The sequence below is a fragment of the Mus caroli genome, chromosome 8 (genome assembly GCF_900094665.2).
Source record: "Mus caroli chromosome 8, CAROLI_EIJ_v1.1, whole genome shotgun sequence".
Lineage (NCBI taxonomy): Eukaryota > Metazoa > Chordata > Mammalia > Rodentia > Muridae > Mus > Mus caroli.
Window position 1 is genome coordinate 108,201,783 of NC_034577.1, and position 16,744 is coordinate 108,218,526.

Here is a 16,744-nt window from a genome sequence, read left to right on the forward strand (position 1 = left end):
CAGTGAGAACCGTCCTTTATGAAACAAGGGCTTCAAGAAAAATACCGTCGAAGGCAAGGAAGCATCAAGCGCTTTCATTAATTATGAAGTGTGAACTGTGGAGTTAAGTTGGAAATGGACCGGGCATTAAACTGAGGGTGTTCAGTGTTAGGTATGGCGAGCCAACTGTTTATGCAATCAGATTTGTCCCCCCCGGGAAGTTCAGAAGAAATGAGATGTTCGCATGTTTTAGCGAAAGCGTCAAGTGACCTTGACTTAGCTGGGAGCTGTGGTGACCTCTGGGTCATGCTGTCCTGCTCTGCTTTCCCTCCCATGAAAGTTTTACATCAGCTTCTGAGGAATGGCTTTCAAGGATGTAGAATCATCTCTGTGACAGACATACTCTCTGGGGGCAGCCGAGAGTCAATGACCCAACTGTGAGGTGTCTGCGTGTGACTAGGACCTGTGCATCGCAACCCAGCTCAGCCAGGTCTCCTCGAGGACTGGTGAGCTGTCACTGCAGCACTGCCACCTCCCCAGGGGCTCACCCAAAAAGTTCCTTTTAGAGAACACCCTCAGCCTTAACTCCATTTTAGAGCCTGACTTCCGGGAGCCAACCTGTGGCATTGAAGGTGGATTATGTATTATATATATAGGTGTGTTTCTTTTTTGAGACAAGGTCTCACTATGTAGGCTTGACTGACTAGCCTGGAGTTCTCTATGTAGACCAGCCTGGCCTTGAACTCATAGAAATCTATACACCTCAGCCTCTTGAAATGTGTGTGTGTGTATACATATACATATACATCATAAACATATACACATACACATACACATACATATACATCATATACATATACATATACATATACATATACATCATATACATATACACATACACATACACATACACATACACATACACATACACATACACATACACATACACATACATATACATATACATATACATGTACATATACATATACATGTGTGTGTTGGCCACAATGTCCAAAGAGGCCAGAATAGTGCCCAGATCCCCTGGAACTGGGGTTACACGTGATTGCGAGCTGCCTGATGTGGGTTCTAGGAATGGACCCTGAGCTTGGTCCCTGTGCAACATCAGCATGTGATATTTTAGTTATGTGTTTTGTCTGCATGTGTGTAGATATGTGCATGCATGTGAATCCCCTGGAACTGGAGTTACTGGACTTAGGGATGGTTGTGAGGCCCCGTGTGGGTGCTCGGAACCAAACCCATGTGCTCTGCAAGAGCAACAAGGGCTCTGAATCAGGGAGCCACCTCTCCAGCCCCATTTGTGTAGTTTTGTCTTTGTTAATTTTTTTTACACAAGGTCTCATTATGTTTCTCTGGCTGGCCTAAAACATACTGTGTAGGGCTGGAGAGATGGCTCAGCGGTTAAGAGCACTGACTGCTCTTCCAGAGGTCCAGAGTTCAAATCCCAGCAACCACATGGTGGCTCACAACCATCTGTAGGGGGATCCGATGCCCTCTTCTGGTGCATCTGAAGACAGCAACAGTGTACTCATATACTTAATGAGTAAGTAATTTTTAAAAATTCAAAAGAAATACTGTGTAGGCCAGACTTGCCTTCAACTCAGAGATCCTCCTGCCTCTACCTCCAAGTGCTGGGACAGAAGCCTTGCTCCACTCGACCAGTGTGTGCTCTTAACTGCTGAGCTATCCCTCCAGCCCCAACCCGAGACATTTAGAGATCAAAGTTCGGTCCCATGGAGGAAGCAAAGACCCGTGTGACTGCTGAGTGACACCTTATGACATTTAATTCTGTGATGTCATCCCTAGTGATGGGGAGGGAGGCAGTGATGGGCAGCCTCAAGCTCTGACACACTGGGCCCTCACAGTCCCCTATGCATTCCCTCAGAGATTGTGAACATGAGTGGGGTGGTGCCTTCATGCAGTGAGTACTTAGTTGATGATTGATAGCACAATCTCCCTGGTAATCTGCTGAAAGGGGATGATCTGTAAGCGCATAGGCTGAGGGGCCAACTCCCCGGAAATAACCCTCCCCTTCCCAGGAACCCAAGACCTCACCTTGGCCTGATCCTGTATGTCCTTCCTCCTGGCCCAGATCACCACCAGCACATACAGCAGGCAGAGGCAGCCCACTGTGGTAACCACCACGGGGTTGTCCTCAAAGGTAGCAAAGAGCTCGGCAGTCTGGTGGACGTCGATGGCGTTGGGCATCACCAGGAAGGAGCTTCCGAAGAAGGTGAGGTGGTTGCAAAGGCAGTGTGTCTGGGAGAGGGTGGTTCGCGGGCCCACCTGCAAACCCCAGAGAGACCATATTCGGGAAACGAGTCTGCTTCAGCCTAGCGAAGCAAAATGATAAACACCACCTCAGTGTGGGCGCCCCACAGTCAGCCTTTCGGGTCCATGGATTTAGCCAACCCTCTGGGTAAAATTATATCTTTTTTTAGGGCTCGGGATGTAACTGGGTTGGTAGAGAGGTTGCCTAGAATGCATGAAGCCCAGGGTTGAATCAACATCACATAAACTGTGTGTGGTGGCGCTCACCTGGAATCCCAGAATCAGAATGGGAGGACCAGGTGTTCAAGGTCCTCCCCCGCCCCTACATATTCAAGGCTAACCTGAGCTACACAAGACTCTGGCTGACTGGCTATCTAGACCAGAGGCATCAAATCCCCCTGGAGCTGGAGTCACAAGTGTTTGTGAGCTGCTGATGTGCGTGGTGGGAACTAAACTCGGCTTCTCCGTGAAAGCAGCGAGGATCAGACGGAGTCCAGAGTTCCCAGAACCCAAATGGATGCATAAGGTGGACCTGCTAACCTGCTGGCAATTCCAGCCTCAGAAGGGGGAGGCAGGAGTCCTAGAGAAAGGTTGATACCGTGCCTAGACGTGTCAGCCAGCTATGGGTGTGACTGGGACACCTGCCTCATCCAATGAGGTGGAAAATGGAGGATTAATCCTAGCATCAGTTTCTGGCCGATATACACATGGGCGCACATGCATGTGCACCCACATCTGAACATGCATATACACACACAACGAAAAAAATTCATTTTCGAGAACATGATTTACTTTCATCGTGCTAGGGATCAAACCCTAACCTTCCCAGCAACGTTCTCTCTCTCTCTCTCTCTCTCTCTCTCTCTCTCTCTCTCTCTCGCTCTCTCGCTCTCGCTCTCTCTCTCTCTCTCTCTCTCTCTCGCTCTCTCGCTCTCTCGCTCTCTCGCTCTCTCGCTCTCTCGCTCTCTCTTATTTTGGCTTTCTTGTTTGATCTGCTTGCCAGGCGCTGGGATGAAAGGTGCACATAACCACACTGGGCTTCTGACACAGGGTCGTTCATTGGCCTGGAGTTCACCATCGAGGCCAAACAGTTTGGTCAGGGAGCCCCAGGGAGCCGCTGCATGACTCTGCCTCTCCACGAGTGATGCCTGGCACTGTCACATGTAACCCAGGACCTGTGCTTACAAAGCAGGCACTCTCCAACTGGTCCATCACTCCAACCCCAGAGGAGAGTATTTTAAACGGCATCACAAACATCTGGAAGCTCACTTCTGTACTCAGAGCCTTAGGTTTGGCTGAGTGAATCCCGTGCCTTCTCCCCACCACCACCCTGATCCTGTCCCCTGGCTTCCAGCTTATAGACAGCGTTGCCTTTTACAACCAGAGGGTTTAACACAGTGATTGTCTTTGACAGGTGGAGCCTGCTCTGTAAGTTAGGTATTGTGTAAAGTTGCTTGCACCCCTGCACCCCACTCAGCTTGACCCCGTTTTAGGATGGTAAGGGTCAGAGAGGTGGGGCTACTTGCCCAAATTCATCCAGCGAATATGGACTAAACTCAAATCCATTTGATGGCAGACTGAGTCCTAGGGTACAGGAGCATCCCATGATAGCCATATAAGGTAGTTTTGGGGATTGGGTGGTCTGGGAGGCCACCGTCCTCCCAGGCCTATTCCTAAGATGCAAAGGCTGGTGCTTGGAGCATGGGGACCTTCTATCTCTTAGGACCATCACCATTTTGCTCCTTGGACCTTGATAAAAATTCGATCACAATAAGACCGTTCTGAACCTCAGTAGTTGGGAAAGCTGTGTTGTCATGGTGATGATTTGGCCACGGGCAGACCGGCTCTGAGGCACGGGTCCTCTGTATGAGGTGTGTGGGATTCGGAGGCAGATCCATCCACTTTCCTGATCCATTGTCTCATTGACTGTGAAATGGGGACAACAGCTCTCCTGGGGCTATCTGAAGCACTGATGAGCTAATGCTGGTAAAGTTGAACTTGGGACACAGCTGAGGTCAGTTTCTGGAAAGTGACACCCTGGCTTGCCATGCCTTACACACACACACACACACACACACACACACACACAATGCCCTCTGAATCATGCCTATTTATACTCATGATCCTGTACTTCTGGTTCCTGAGATGGGCTCAGATAAGATGTTGGGGACCACACCACCAAGCAGGGTGAAGTAGGGAGAAGTAGGGAGCGTGCACCAGAGTTTATAGCAGGAAATCTGACCTAGTCGGGGCCATGAAGTTTTCTCAAGGAAAATGGACTTAGCTGAGGGGAAAGAGGACATTCTGAGCACAGGAATGGTGTACGCAGAGCACCTTGGAGAAGCCAGAGACATCATGCCAGAGGCTCCAGAGGGGACGCTACAAGGGTAGACACTCCCACCAAGCCTCCCCAGCTTATTCTTCACGCCCTTACCTGGCACCCAGAGTCGTCCCAGGTCTCCTGGGTTTCATCCCAGAAGACACAATGTGCCAGGAAGGTGGTAATGCCAACTGTGAGGTTCCTGCCAGAGCTAGACTCCAGATCAGCCTCGGGGACCACCCTCAAATAGTAGACTCCTTCTCCGAAGGGCAGGTCCTCTGGGTGCAGGATCCAGGTGGGAAGATCACCTGCAGGGAACAAGGCTCTGGCCTCAATGAAACTAGGGGAGACCAAGGTGACATGGCAGGGATGGAGACCTCGAGGTGGCTCTATCGTCCCAGGAGTACCCTTGCTCACTGTGCAGGGGCAGTCAGGACATGAAGGGCTCATGTCCTTATTGGCTATGTGGTATCAGAGTGGTTATTGAATATCTATGTTCTTTTTTTTTTTTTGTTTGATTTGTAGTTTTGAGCAGAATCTTATGCAGACCAGGCTGGCCTCAAACTTGCTACGTAGCCAAGGTTGGGTCTACTGGTCCTACAGGTCCTCTTGCCTTAGCCTCCCAAGTGCTGGGATTGCTCTGCACCTGGCTTGACCCTCTCTGCTCATATCTGTAACGTAGAGATCTCTACAGCTGCCCTTGGAAAGTTATTTATGGGCTCATCTGCATCTCCATTGCATGCAATAAATGTTTATCTATTGGGGGCAAATAACACCAATAGCGTCAGCCCATGACGGCCACTGAAGAAGGTGGACAGTTTGTTCTTTGCTTTTTCATGAAATAATTCTATGTGTGTGCATGCACATGTGTGTGGCATATGTGTGCATGGTGTGTGTGTGTGTGTGTGTGTGTGTATGTGTATGGTGTGTATGTGTTTGCCTGTGTATGAGTGTGAGTATGTGGTGTGTGTATGCCTGTGCATGAGTGTGTGTGTGTACACACACATGTGCATATGAGGAGACCAAAGGCTGACACTGGGTGTCTTCTTCAATGCTTCTCCACCTTATTTCATGCTTTAAAAAGATTTATTCTTATTATTTTTAATTATGTGCAGTCGGTGAGGGGTATGCGAATGTGGGTATGTGTGGATGCCTATAGAGGCCAGTGGCATGGATCCTCCGTTAGCTGGAGTTACAAGGGGAATTGTGAGCCACCCAGCATGAATGATGGGAACCGAACCAGAATCCTCTACAAGTGCAGTGTGGCCTCTTAACTGTTGAGCCATCTTTCCAGCTTCTTCTTTTGCGGCGGGGGTGGGGGAGTGGAGGGGGTGCGGAGTTGTTGGTTGGTTGGTTGGTTTTCTGTTTTTCATTTTTGAGACAAGTTGTTTCACCAAAACCTGCAACCTCACAGATTGAGCTAGGCCAGTGAACCCCAGAATCCCCCTGTCTCTGATCCTTCCCCACCCTGGATTGTGATCACAGGCATAGGCTTTTTATGTGGTTCCTGAGGGTGGAACTCTGGTCCTTACACTTCAATGACTGAGCCATCTCCCCAGCCTTGTCCTCTGATTTTCCTTTGACACCTTAGTTTGAAGCTGGACACAGCCGGGAGCCCAGGAAGCTAACTACCTGTGGCGGCCACAGGAGGCAGGTGTGTTTGGGCATCATAGCTGGTCTCATTGGGATGGTAGCCATAGCCCAGGCTGAGTGTGAGTGGGACTCCAGGTCCCCAATGAAGCTGAATCCCCAAAGCTGTGTCCCCTGACGTCACATTCACTGACAGAGCTTCACGGGTGGCCAGGCTCAGCATCTTCGGCTGGATGTGTGCTGAAATCCGGGGCAGCAGGATCTGTTTTCAGAAACAAAGAGTTCGGGCCAGGCAGCAGGCAGGTGGGCAGGGAACGTGATGTATGTTCAAAGCCCTGAGGTGTCGGTGTGGAAGGACTGATGGACAGGAAGACCTCTGCCTTGGGGGCAGGGAGGTGTCTTTCCATCTTCCTGTTTCTACAGGCCACCTGTGGTCCTAGGTTTCTGGTCCATCACCCCCCCCCCCGCCTCACTCAACTGCTCCCTGTGTCATCAACAGTAGTCAGTGTCTCCCCTTAACACTTCACCCCACCTGCTTCTCTCTTCTGAGGCCCCCTTGTACCTCCACTGGTCCCCTGGATAATCTAGTCTCAACAGCCAATCTCCAGATCACCTTCCTGCCAAGTCCCTGGTGGCACATTCACAAGTGCCATGGGTGACAATGGTGTCATCCCTACAAACTGTTAATCATTGAGGGGAAACCACAGACAACTAGAAAAAGTCAGTAAGCTCCTAAAAGAATCTAAGTGCCAAGGAGCCGGGTGTGGTGGCGCACGCCTTTAATCCCAGCACTCGGGAGGCAGAGGCAGGCGGATTTCTGAGTTCGAGGCCAGCCTGCTCTACAGAGTGANACATGTATGATATGTTACAGCAAATGAAGATTATACATCCTTTTAAAATCACACTCGGGCCGGGCGTGGTGGCACAAGCCTTTAATCCCAGCACAAGCCTTTAATCCCAGCACTGGGGAGGCAGAGGCAGGCGGATTTCTGAGTTCGAGGCCAGCCTGCTCTACAGAGTGAGTTACAGGACAGCCAGGGCTACACAGAGAAACCCTGTCTTGAAAAACCAAAAAAAAAAAAAAAAAAAAAAAAAAAAAAAAAAAAAAAGAATCTAAGTGCCCATCGTACATAGAATGTAAGCATTCTTGCTTGACTTTAAGGAAAATCTAACAGCATTTGGAGGCTGCATCACAAACCTTTGAAATGAACATTTGGTTTGTACCATGCTTAGAATTCCACCCAATAGAGTTAGGAGAACTGTCACATACCAAAGATGTGTGAATGGCTATATATGCATGGTTTGAAGCTGAATACAGTGTTTCCTAGTGTAAGGGACATACTTTAACTGTTGTTCTCACATCTGCTCCCAAACCAAGCTGGAGAGAAGGCCACGTGCCACCCAACTGCTGCTAACAGCGCAGTGTGCCTACCTCAATATTCTGTGACAGGTTCTTCACTGGGATGGGATGGCCACTGGAGCTGGTCAGGCGAAGTCCACCAACAGTCCCACTGACATCAAATTGGCTTGGGGAGGAGAAGGGGTTCTGTGAGAAACTCATCATCTGAAAGCCAAGAGCAAGAAGCACTGATGAGAGTCGGGGTGAACACGTCCCTGTGTGAACAGTGAGACCCGCAGGCTGGTGACTGGCCCTCGCTCTATGGGGTGGATGCAGGCTCCTGCATTTAACTGATGGTGCTTTCCAGAGATATCGTTTGCAGAGGCCATCTCCAGGACTCAGCAAGCCTTTCTTCCCCCAGAGTTGATATAATCAGATCTCAACATCTTTAGTTCTATGTCTGTGGACTCAACTAAATGTGGACTGGAATATTTGAAAAAAGATGCATTTGTACTATGGGTACGGATTGTTTTCTTGCCATTCTCCTAAATAACACATTACCATTAACTACTTATCTAGCTTTTACATTGTATCAAAACCGATACAAGCAACCAGGTCTATGCAGCGGTGTAGGCTGAGCATGGTGGTAGTGCCTTCAACCACAGCCCTCAAAAGGCAGAAGTAAGTAGGCAGATCTCTGTGATTTCAAGACCAGCTTGGTTTACAGTGAATTCTGGGTCATCCAAGACTACATAGCGAGTTCTTCCCTCCTTCCCCATCCCCTTTCTGCATATATATGTCTCTGTGTGCATATGTATATGTGTTTGTATATGTATGTGTATATATGTATATGCGAAGCTGAGCATAGGTTTTGCGTGACTGCTATACCACATTCTATAAAGGACTGAGCAGCCACAGATTTGAAACTCACGTTCACAGGCATCCTAAAACCACCCCCCTGGGTACCAGGGGTAGTAAGATGTGTCTAAGAAAAAGATGTTGGTCTATTTTCACCAGCATTCAGGGAAATCAGATATGCCTTAATGTGGGATGGAAGGGGCCCTGGTCTTTTTATGTCTTAGTTATGGACAGAAACCTAGAGAGCTGCACTATCAACTCATGAAGCCAAGGTTGCTGGGGGCACTTGCAACCTGCTAGAAATAGAATGGACTTGGATGTCCAGCGTTGTGGGGTCTGAGTCCCCCTGTGCTCCTGGCTGTGGCTCTGATGAGATACTGAACCTCGGCCGTAATGGATGGGACTGTAGCATCATCAGCGAGCAAATGCAAGGGTCAGTGCTTTGCACACGTAAAGGCTGTCTCCACAGATGCATTGCTGGGTTACCCTTATGTCCACAGGCTCCTGGCTGTCCTCCATAGGGCCGAGGAAGGTGGCGGTAGGCAGGGTGAAGGTCACAGAGTCAGCGGCAGCAGTGTGCACTGAAGAGCCTTGCCAACTCCGTGGCTGTATTCTGACCACAGGGTGAGAATAGGAAGAAAAGACATTGGTGTTTGAGGAAGAACCCCCATTGTGCACTTGAGGAAGAGGGGGTCCCACTTTATTGTCAGAGGTTCCACTGTATTTGTGTTTAGCAGTTTCTGTGTTTCAAACAGAAGCAGCATCAGCAGCTGCTAGTGTCCAGGTGTGTATCAGAAGTCCATGAACAAGCTTGGACCAGAGATGCTTAGAACTGACTCTCAACCCCTGGTGTAGTCCCAGTACTTAACAGGTGCCTGGCAAATCACTTCTCCAAGGTTCTCTCCCCTTACCTGCCTTGACCTTTGATACCATGGGCTTCCAGCCCCATATTTTCTGGCCTTTGTCCTTGTCCCATCTGATGAGACCAGGGACCTGTTTTCAGAGACAGATACTGCTGATAGAATCTGCCACTGGGACCCAAGAGAGCCACCATGGTCCGAAGAGTCAAGGACTAGGCTTAGTGGGATAGACTCCATCCTGCCTACTTTAGTGAGTATCATCAAGCTGTGTGTGATTTTCCTCTGGGATGGAAATGATCTTCACCATCTCCTATCAGAGTAGCAGTGACCAGCTAAGGCCCCTAAGACTGGGCCCATTAACATTATACTCTGGAAGGGACAAGAGAGCTCACAGGGCTTGTGGGGCCAGGGAACACACAGGCTCCTCCCACCACCAAGGATATATAAGCAGGCAATAATTGTTGACAAGTGGGGCTCTTTTCTTCAGTCGTGCACCCACCCACCCATAAGTCGTCTGTAACTAACATCAATAAGTGCCAAGTTAGATAGACTTGGGTGAAGTGATTTCTACGTTTTCGTCTATATATGGATGAGTTAGAATAGCCACCAGGCTACCCATAGTGGCTCAAGTGCTTATAAAACCCAGCCCTGAGGCAGGGGAAGAGTGATCACTGCAATTCTGACACCAGCAGGGTCTACATAAATAATCCCAGGTCAGCCAAGGCTGCGCACACAGCAAGACCTGCTCTCAACAAATAAATACATAACTACACTAGAATAACTTCCCTGGAAAACACACACAACAGAAAGTAGCTTGAAGCTGACACAAACCTTCCTGGGAAAGCTCAAGTGGATGTGTCTGGGATTGCCACAGGCTCTCTACAATAATGGGATAGCCAGGGCTACCCATGACACAGAATCATGTGTGTGAGGAGGTGGTCCCCCTCATTAGCCCCCTTAACTGCACAGCTCAGGTGATTTTAACACTGCCCTTATCTCTCCATAGCTCCCCTGCTGTCCCATACAAACACCTACCATGGTGGAAAGACTCCATTACACCCACACACCAGGTTCAGATCCCAAAACTTCTCTATCCCCAAGACTGGCCTCTAGGCCATGCCTTGGGTAGCTGGGTTGGGTAGGGGCATCAACTTTCTTGGGCATGCATAGCGGAGCTCAGTACCTGTCTGTGTATACAGAGATGGAGGGGGTGACCAGAATGGCTGGAAGGCCTCCTGGCAATGTCCCCAGCAGAAGGGCACTCTGCAAATGGTCTATAACCCGAAGCAGCTGGGCCACAATGTAAGCCTGGAAAGGAAGCAGGACATGACTGTGAACTGTCATCATTGTCCCCAGGTTAGTGTGGGACTCTTAGCAATGGCTGGGAGGTGATAGACAAAGACAGCCCTACAGGTCATAGGCAAAGCAGGCATCTACAGGAGGTGACTTAGGAAAGTCACATATTGGTGAAATGAACCAGGGCGCTCGGAGAACCTGGCTTCAGGATCCATATGAGGAGCCATTGTTCTGTGTGACCCTTTGCTGTGTGACTGTGCTGTGGGTTCATGCGTGTGGCCTAGGTGTTGCTCCAGCAGAGATAAGAACCATAGGCAAGGCTCAGCGCCCTGCCCCATCCAAACCCCCACATCAGACACATCTGGGGCCAGCTAGTTGGTTCACTGGGTAAGATGCTTGAAACTAAACTTGACAACCCGAGTTCCATCCCAGGGACTCATGTGCACACACGGAATTGTGGACATTCCATCCCGTATGTGCGTATGTAGTTGTGAATTGTGTGTATGTATGTGTGTGAGAGGATGAACATGGGAATCTGTTTAGTATCTGAATGTGTGGACACATGTAAGACATCTTTGCATGTGTCTGTCCTTCAGGGTGTGGTAGTTGTTGTTTTGGGTAGGAAAAGTAGCCCATTTGGCTTTGTGGCTTCGCCATGATGCTACCCCCAGAGGAAGTACTCTCAAGGCCCTGCAGTGACTCTTGAGGTCACAGCTGTACTTCATTTCTTGCTCTGGGTGGTTGACTCCTAAAGACATTCTATGTTTTGGTTACAGGAACCAGGACATTGCCCAAACTTGTCAAGTGGTTCATATAACCTGTCCAGTGGACAGCTGACAGGGTGAGGCAGAGTGCTTTCAGGTATAGATGAGGAAAGGAGGCATGGGGTAGCTTGGCTCCCAAGAGACAGGAGGGACTCACTAAGTGCAGGACCCCTGTTCTGTGTGTTGTGTGCTATCCACATTTGCTCTCTAGAGCCTTCCTCTCAGCCTCCAAGAAGCACTGTAGCCTCTGTGCCTATTCCATCATCTGTAGGTTGGCGAGAAGGATCCACCTAGCAACACTAGCATGGGCGGGCGTGCAGCATGCACGAGGCCTGCATCTGGTCCAGGGCACCCACCTGGCTGCTGTTAGCCTCCATGGGCTCTTCTGATCTGTGGCTGAGGGAAGCTTCCAGAACATTCCCCACAGCCTCAAACATGGCCCTGGTGGCCTCCTGGCGTCTCTGATCCTCAGGACGAATCTTGGTACTGGCTACCAACAGGGCTTCAGCGGCACGCTGCAGAGCATGGCTGGCTTCCCACTGTGATCACCCAAAGAAGGAAAGTCAAGATGAGCCCCTTCTTGCCAGGGATGGGTCATTCAGAGGATAAGGAGTATATTGGAAGGGAACCATGGGAGGGCCCAAGCCAGGACAGCTAGATCAGCACATGGCACAAGCAGCCTGACTTAAATCTGGCTCCATTCTCCTTACTAGCATTGAAGTTCTTTTGGGAGAGTAGCCTGGTCTGCCTCTGAATCTTTCCATAGTACTTTTCACAATGTCCTATACACAACAGACATTTGGTAATATTTACTGACTAGGGGGATGTGGTATGAATGCAAGGAGAATGGATAGAGGCTGGAAGGATGGAGGCCAGGTGGAGTATAGATATAAGCATATCAGGTGGACAATAGATAGATTGAGGATCCATGCAAATGGGTGGAGGTCAAAAGGAAAATGGATGGGGGATTTATAGAGAATGGATGGATGGATGGATGGAGGATGGAGGATGGATGGAGAAAGGATACATAGGCAGATGGATGGATGATGGATGGATGGATGATGGATAGATGGATGGGTGATGGATGAATGGGTGGATAAGTGGATAGATGATGGATGGGTGATGGATGGATAGATGGATGGTGGATGATGGATGGATGGGTAGATGGATGGGTAGATGGGTGGATAGATGGGTAGATGGATTGATGGGTAGATGGATGGATGGATGGATGATAGATGAATGGATGATGGATGGATAGATGGTGAATGAGTGATAGATAGATGATGGATGGATGGATGGATGGATAGATGAATGATGGATGGATGGGTGGGTAGATGTGTGGGTTGGTGGGTGGATTATGGATGGATGTATAGGTAGATCGGTCGATAGATGAGTAGAAGGATGAATGGGTAGATGGATGGATGGATGATAGATGAATGGATGGTGGATGGGTGGATGATGAATAGATGATGAATGGATGATGGATGAATGGATGATGAATGGGTGGATAGATGGATAGATAATGGATGGGTGATGGATGGATGATGGATGGATGAATGGGTAGGTGGATGGATGGATGGGTGGATTATGGATGAATGGATAGGTAGATGGGTGGATGATGGATGGGTGAATGGATGATAGATAGTTGGATATAACACTCATCCCAATTTTGTAATTTTATGTGTTTGTGAAATTATTTGTTTAATATCTAGGTGTCCAATACCCTTGAAGTACCACTGTGGCAGGTCCATGTGTGAAGAAGTTCGATACCTGTGCACGGCGTTCTAGAAGCATTTGTAGAATGAGTAAATTAGTGTAATGCACAGAAGGGGGGATAGGAGATGTATAGAGGGGTGTGTATGCATAAAACAGACAGAGGTGCAGATAGAACAGAGGTGCAGACAGGGTGGGAGCAGGAAGTGTCACATCAACAGCATACAGCCCTGGAATAGTTCCAGCCTTTCTGGCTTCATGCTGGGAGTTCTGTGATGGCAGCCCCCTGGCAGAACGGCTGGGCAGGATCAGGGTGCCCCCTCTGGCTTTATGGCTTCATTTTTGACTCTGGTCTGGTACTTGGCTATGAGTCTTCAGGAGGATGATCCTGAAGCAAAAGTTTGCATGTGAGCCATTGATTTGAAGGTGATCCCAGGGAACATTATTTTAGAGAAATGAGGAAGTGAGGATGATGGGAAGGGTCAGAGGTCAATGCAGAAGGTGCTATCAAGCCTATTGAGATTTAATCCGGGACTCAGTCCCGCTCAGGACTTACCCACCAAGAGTGTCCAGGAGCTGAGGTACTTGTGCCCCACCCTCACCAGTCGCTGAGCACTGTGCGAATCCCCTGCCATGTGATCAGGTAGGGGAGCTCTGAGGGCCACGGAGACCCCAGGCTAGAAAGGCAGGAGCCAGCAGCTGCATGTTAGGTTGACACACAGTGGGTCTGCGGCAATATCTGGACACATACTTGGGACCCAAGATGAATAGGATCCAGGTATTCCCGTTGGTACCCACTAGTGGGCAGTAAACATTCAGACCATAAGCCCAGTGCGAGGCACCTGGGCCTGCATGAACCACCTTCCCTTGAACCACCCATGAAGTACTCTTAGGAAGAAGATGGCAAACGTCTCGTCGCCCCAGGACAGTGCCATAACTGAGGGACTTCTTTGATCTATCCTCTAATGAGTTGCCACCCCCACACCATGGAGAGATGTGTGCTGCACATAGCCTGGCTCAGCCAGTGGAAAGTCTTACCTGGGCCACAGGTGTGAGCTCCTCAGCACGGTGAGTCACCTCCCTCAGCACCTCAGCCAAAGCCTGGACCCTCTGCATGTTCTGCAGGCCGGTGGTGACCTCGGACAGTGATCGCAGCATAAGCTCTCTGACCTTGGACAGAGGGAGAAAGGCCAGGAGATGAGCTGTACCTCAAAGGCACTGTGAAGGCATCTCAAGAGAATTCGGGGATCCCAGGAATGACACGGCTCATCCGGCTCTGTAGACCTGCATGTATGGCAGAGGGAACAGCAGCCAAAAGAAACCCACATCTGCACCTTTGAAACCAGAGACCATGGTGCCCCACAGGAAAAAAAAAAAAAAAAGAAAAGGTGCTTTGGCAAAAGCATCCTGAAGATACAGTTCAGGTTAGCACCTTCAAATGGGGAGCTCTTTCGGCAGCTACAGGTGGGGACGGTGTAATCGCAAGGGTCTCCATAAGAGAGGCAGGAACATTGGGGAAGGAGATGAGGGATGTATTCAGAGGTGAGAAAAGAGAGAGGGTTCAAAAATGTGGTAAGGAGGTGCTGGGGTCATAGCTCAATTAGTAAAGTACTTGGTATAGAAAAATGAAGACCTATGTTTGATCCTCTAGAGCACACAGACATACACACATATGTGTACACACACAGGTGCACACACACATGCACACACAGAGACACGCACACATGTGCACATGCGCACACACACACACACACACACACACACACACATAACATGGAAAAGGGAGTTAGGATCCCAGGACTGGTGATGACCTCTAGAAGCTAGAAAAAGTAAGGAGTAGATTCAATTCTTCCCTACAGTCTCCAGAAGGTTCTCTGCCAGTGTGAGGCTCGCAACCTCTCTTTTGGATTCCAGAAGACTGTGACTCCATGGAGTTGAGCGGAGAAAGCGGGTTACCAATAAAGAAGACATTTCCTTCATTTTTTTTATGTCACTCAGTGGAAGAACAAAAGCAGGAAGTGACCATGACCACTGGGAGAGGGGCACTCAAGGCTTCTCTGACTCACGAGCTCCATCCCCACCCCGAGAAGTCACATGCAGACCTTAAAGGACCCATTTCACGCACCTTTCGCTTGATGTCCATTCCAAGTTGCCCAGAGCCTGGGCTCTGGTCCTCCGAGTTGAGTTCAGAGGACACAGCCTTGGCAAACAGGAGAAGCTGTTCACGGCCACTCTCGTGGTGCAGAGCTGTGGCGATTCTCTCTGACACCATCTCCTGGAATGTCACATCTTCAACACCCGTGTAACCATGTCCCACCTGACAGGGGAACCAGAAACAGGATCAGTGGTCTTTTTGTTCAAGATGCTGGCCCCTAAAGCCATGGGTCTGGGAGCAGAGCAGGCCTGGTAGAGGAGCTCTTGCACTTCCTGAGGCTGGAGGGCACCCAGACACGTTTGTATCAGGCAAGTGATGGCTTCCACCACCACATCTTGGGCAAGCTCACACTCCACCTCTAGCTGCTTCCTTCATCCCATCCCCCCACACCCCCCCACACCTGCTTCTGAGCCTCTGAGCCATGAACTCCTTTTGAGATTTCTCCAGGCTCTGCCCAGAGTACTCCTGGCTGATCATGGCTGCTCACCCGTGCCCTCAGCTGCCTCGGCATGCCCTGTAGTCAGCAGTTCAGCCGGGTGGAGACATTTCCTGGTAAAGAAACCGGAGCTATCAACCACCACCCACCTTAACTGCCACTTGGGTCTGCTCCCTGTCCCCTGCCCGATTGGTGACAGAGATGACTACTGGCAGGACAAAGCCATCCTTTTCTTCTCCGAGTGGTAGGTACACAGCAGGGAGGGCTGGTTCGGGGCCACAGTGGAGGCAGAAACCTGGCAAAACCGGAAATGGAGCGATTAGGAGGGCATAGCCGAACCCCTGGCCACAGGGACAGAGAAGTCCCAGCTATTGAAGGTGTGACAGCCACTCTGGAAATCCACTGAGCTGGTGAGAAGGCAGCCATATAGGTCGCTACACCTTTAGAAACGTTTCCCTAAAGTGTGTGAAAAGTCGAGGAATCGTCTCCCCACTCATAAGTGGGTTTCTGATTTGGGGGGTTTTGTTTTGTTATTTTTTGTTGCCTTGGTTTGGTTTTTAAACTTTTTTTTTTAATTAGATTTATTCTTATTTTATGTATATAGGTGTTTTGCCCACATGTATATCTGTGCACCGCGCACGTGCCTGGTGCCTTAGGGGCCAAAGAGGACGTCGGATCTTCTAGACCAGGAGCTCCAGACGTTGTGAGCCACCATTCCCAGCACGGGAATGGAACCTGGATCCACTGGAAGAGCAACAAATGCTTTTAACTGCTGAGCCATCTCTCCAGCCTGGAGGTGGTTTGTTTTGGCAGTTAGTTTAGTTAGTTAGTTATTAGTTATTTTTTTTCCATCTTATTTTTTTTATTACGTATTTTCCTCAATTACATTTCCAATGCTATCCCAAAAGTCCCCCATACCCCCCCAGTTATTTTTTTTAATGTGGTAAAACAAATTATGACATGAACAAAAGGAAGTTGGGGAGTGGATGGAGAGAAAGGAATAGCAAGAGGAAGAGAATCAGCCTCCTAGATTCCACTTAGACCAGAGCCACACCTCTCCAGGAACCAGCAACCCGAGCTAGGTGGGCTTCTGTTGTCCTTAAATCAATCTCTCTCTCTCTCTCTCTCTCTCTCTCTCTCTCTCT

At 49.4% G+C, this 16,744-nt stretch overlaps 1 protein-coding gene and 1 long non-coding RNA gene across 2 annotated transcripts in view; one reads left to right on the top strand and one right to left on the bottom strand.

Moving 5' to 3' along the window:
• Nucleotides 1–16,744, bottom strand: part of Pkd1l2 (polycystin 1 like 2) — an 81,612-nt gene that overhangs the window by 34,779 nt on the left and 30,089 nt on the right. Inside the window, 10 exon segments of the mRNA XM_021170683.1 lie at nt 2,053–2,283; nt 4,703–4,896; nt 6,221–6,440; nt 7,611–7,742; nt 8,862–8,988; nt 10,419–10,543; nt 11,652–11,834; nt 14,047–14,178; nt 15,134–15,325; nt 15,749–15,894. Coding sequence (XP_021026342.1) covers nt 2,053–2,283; nt 4,703–4,896; nt 6,221–6,440; nt 7,611–7,742; nt 8,862–8,988; nt 10,419–10,543; nt 11,652–11,834; nt 14,047–14,178; nt 15,134–15,325; nt 15,749–15,894 — 1,682 coding nt within the window.
• On the top strand, nt 472–8,011 carry LOC110300495. Its single transcript, XR_002378580.1, has 3 exons — nt 472–635; nt 2,090–2,230; nt 7,629–8,011. It is a non-coding gene; the product is annotated as an uncharacterized LOC110300495 (long non-coding RNA).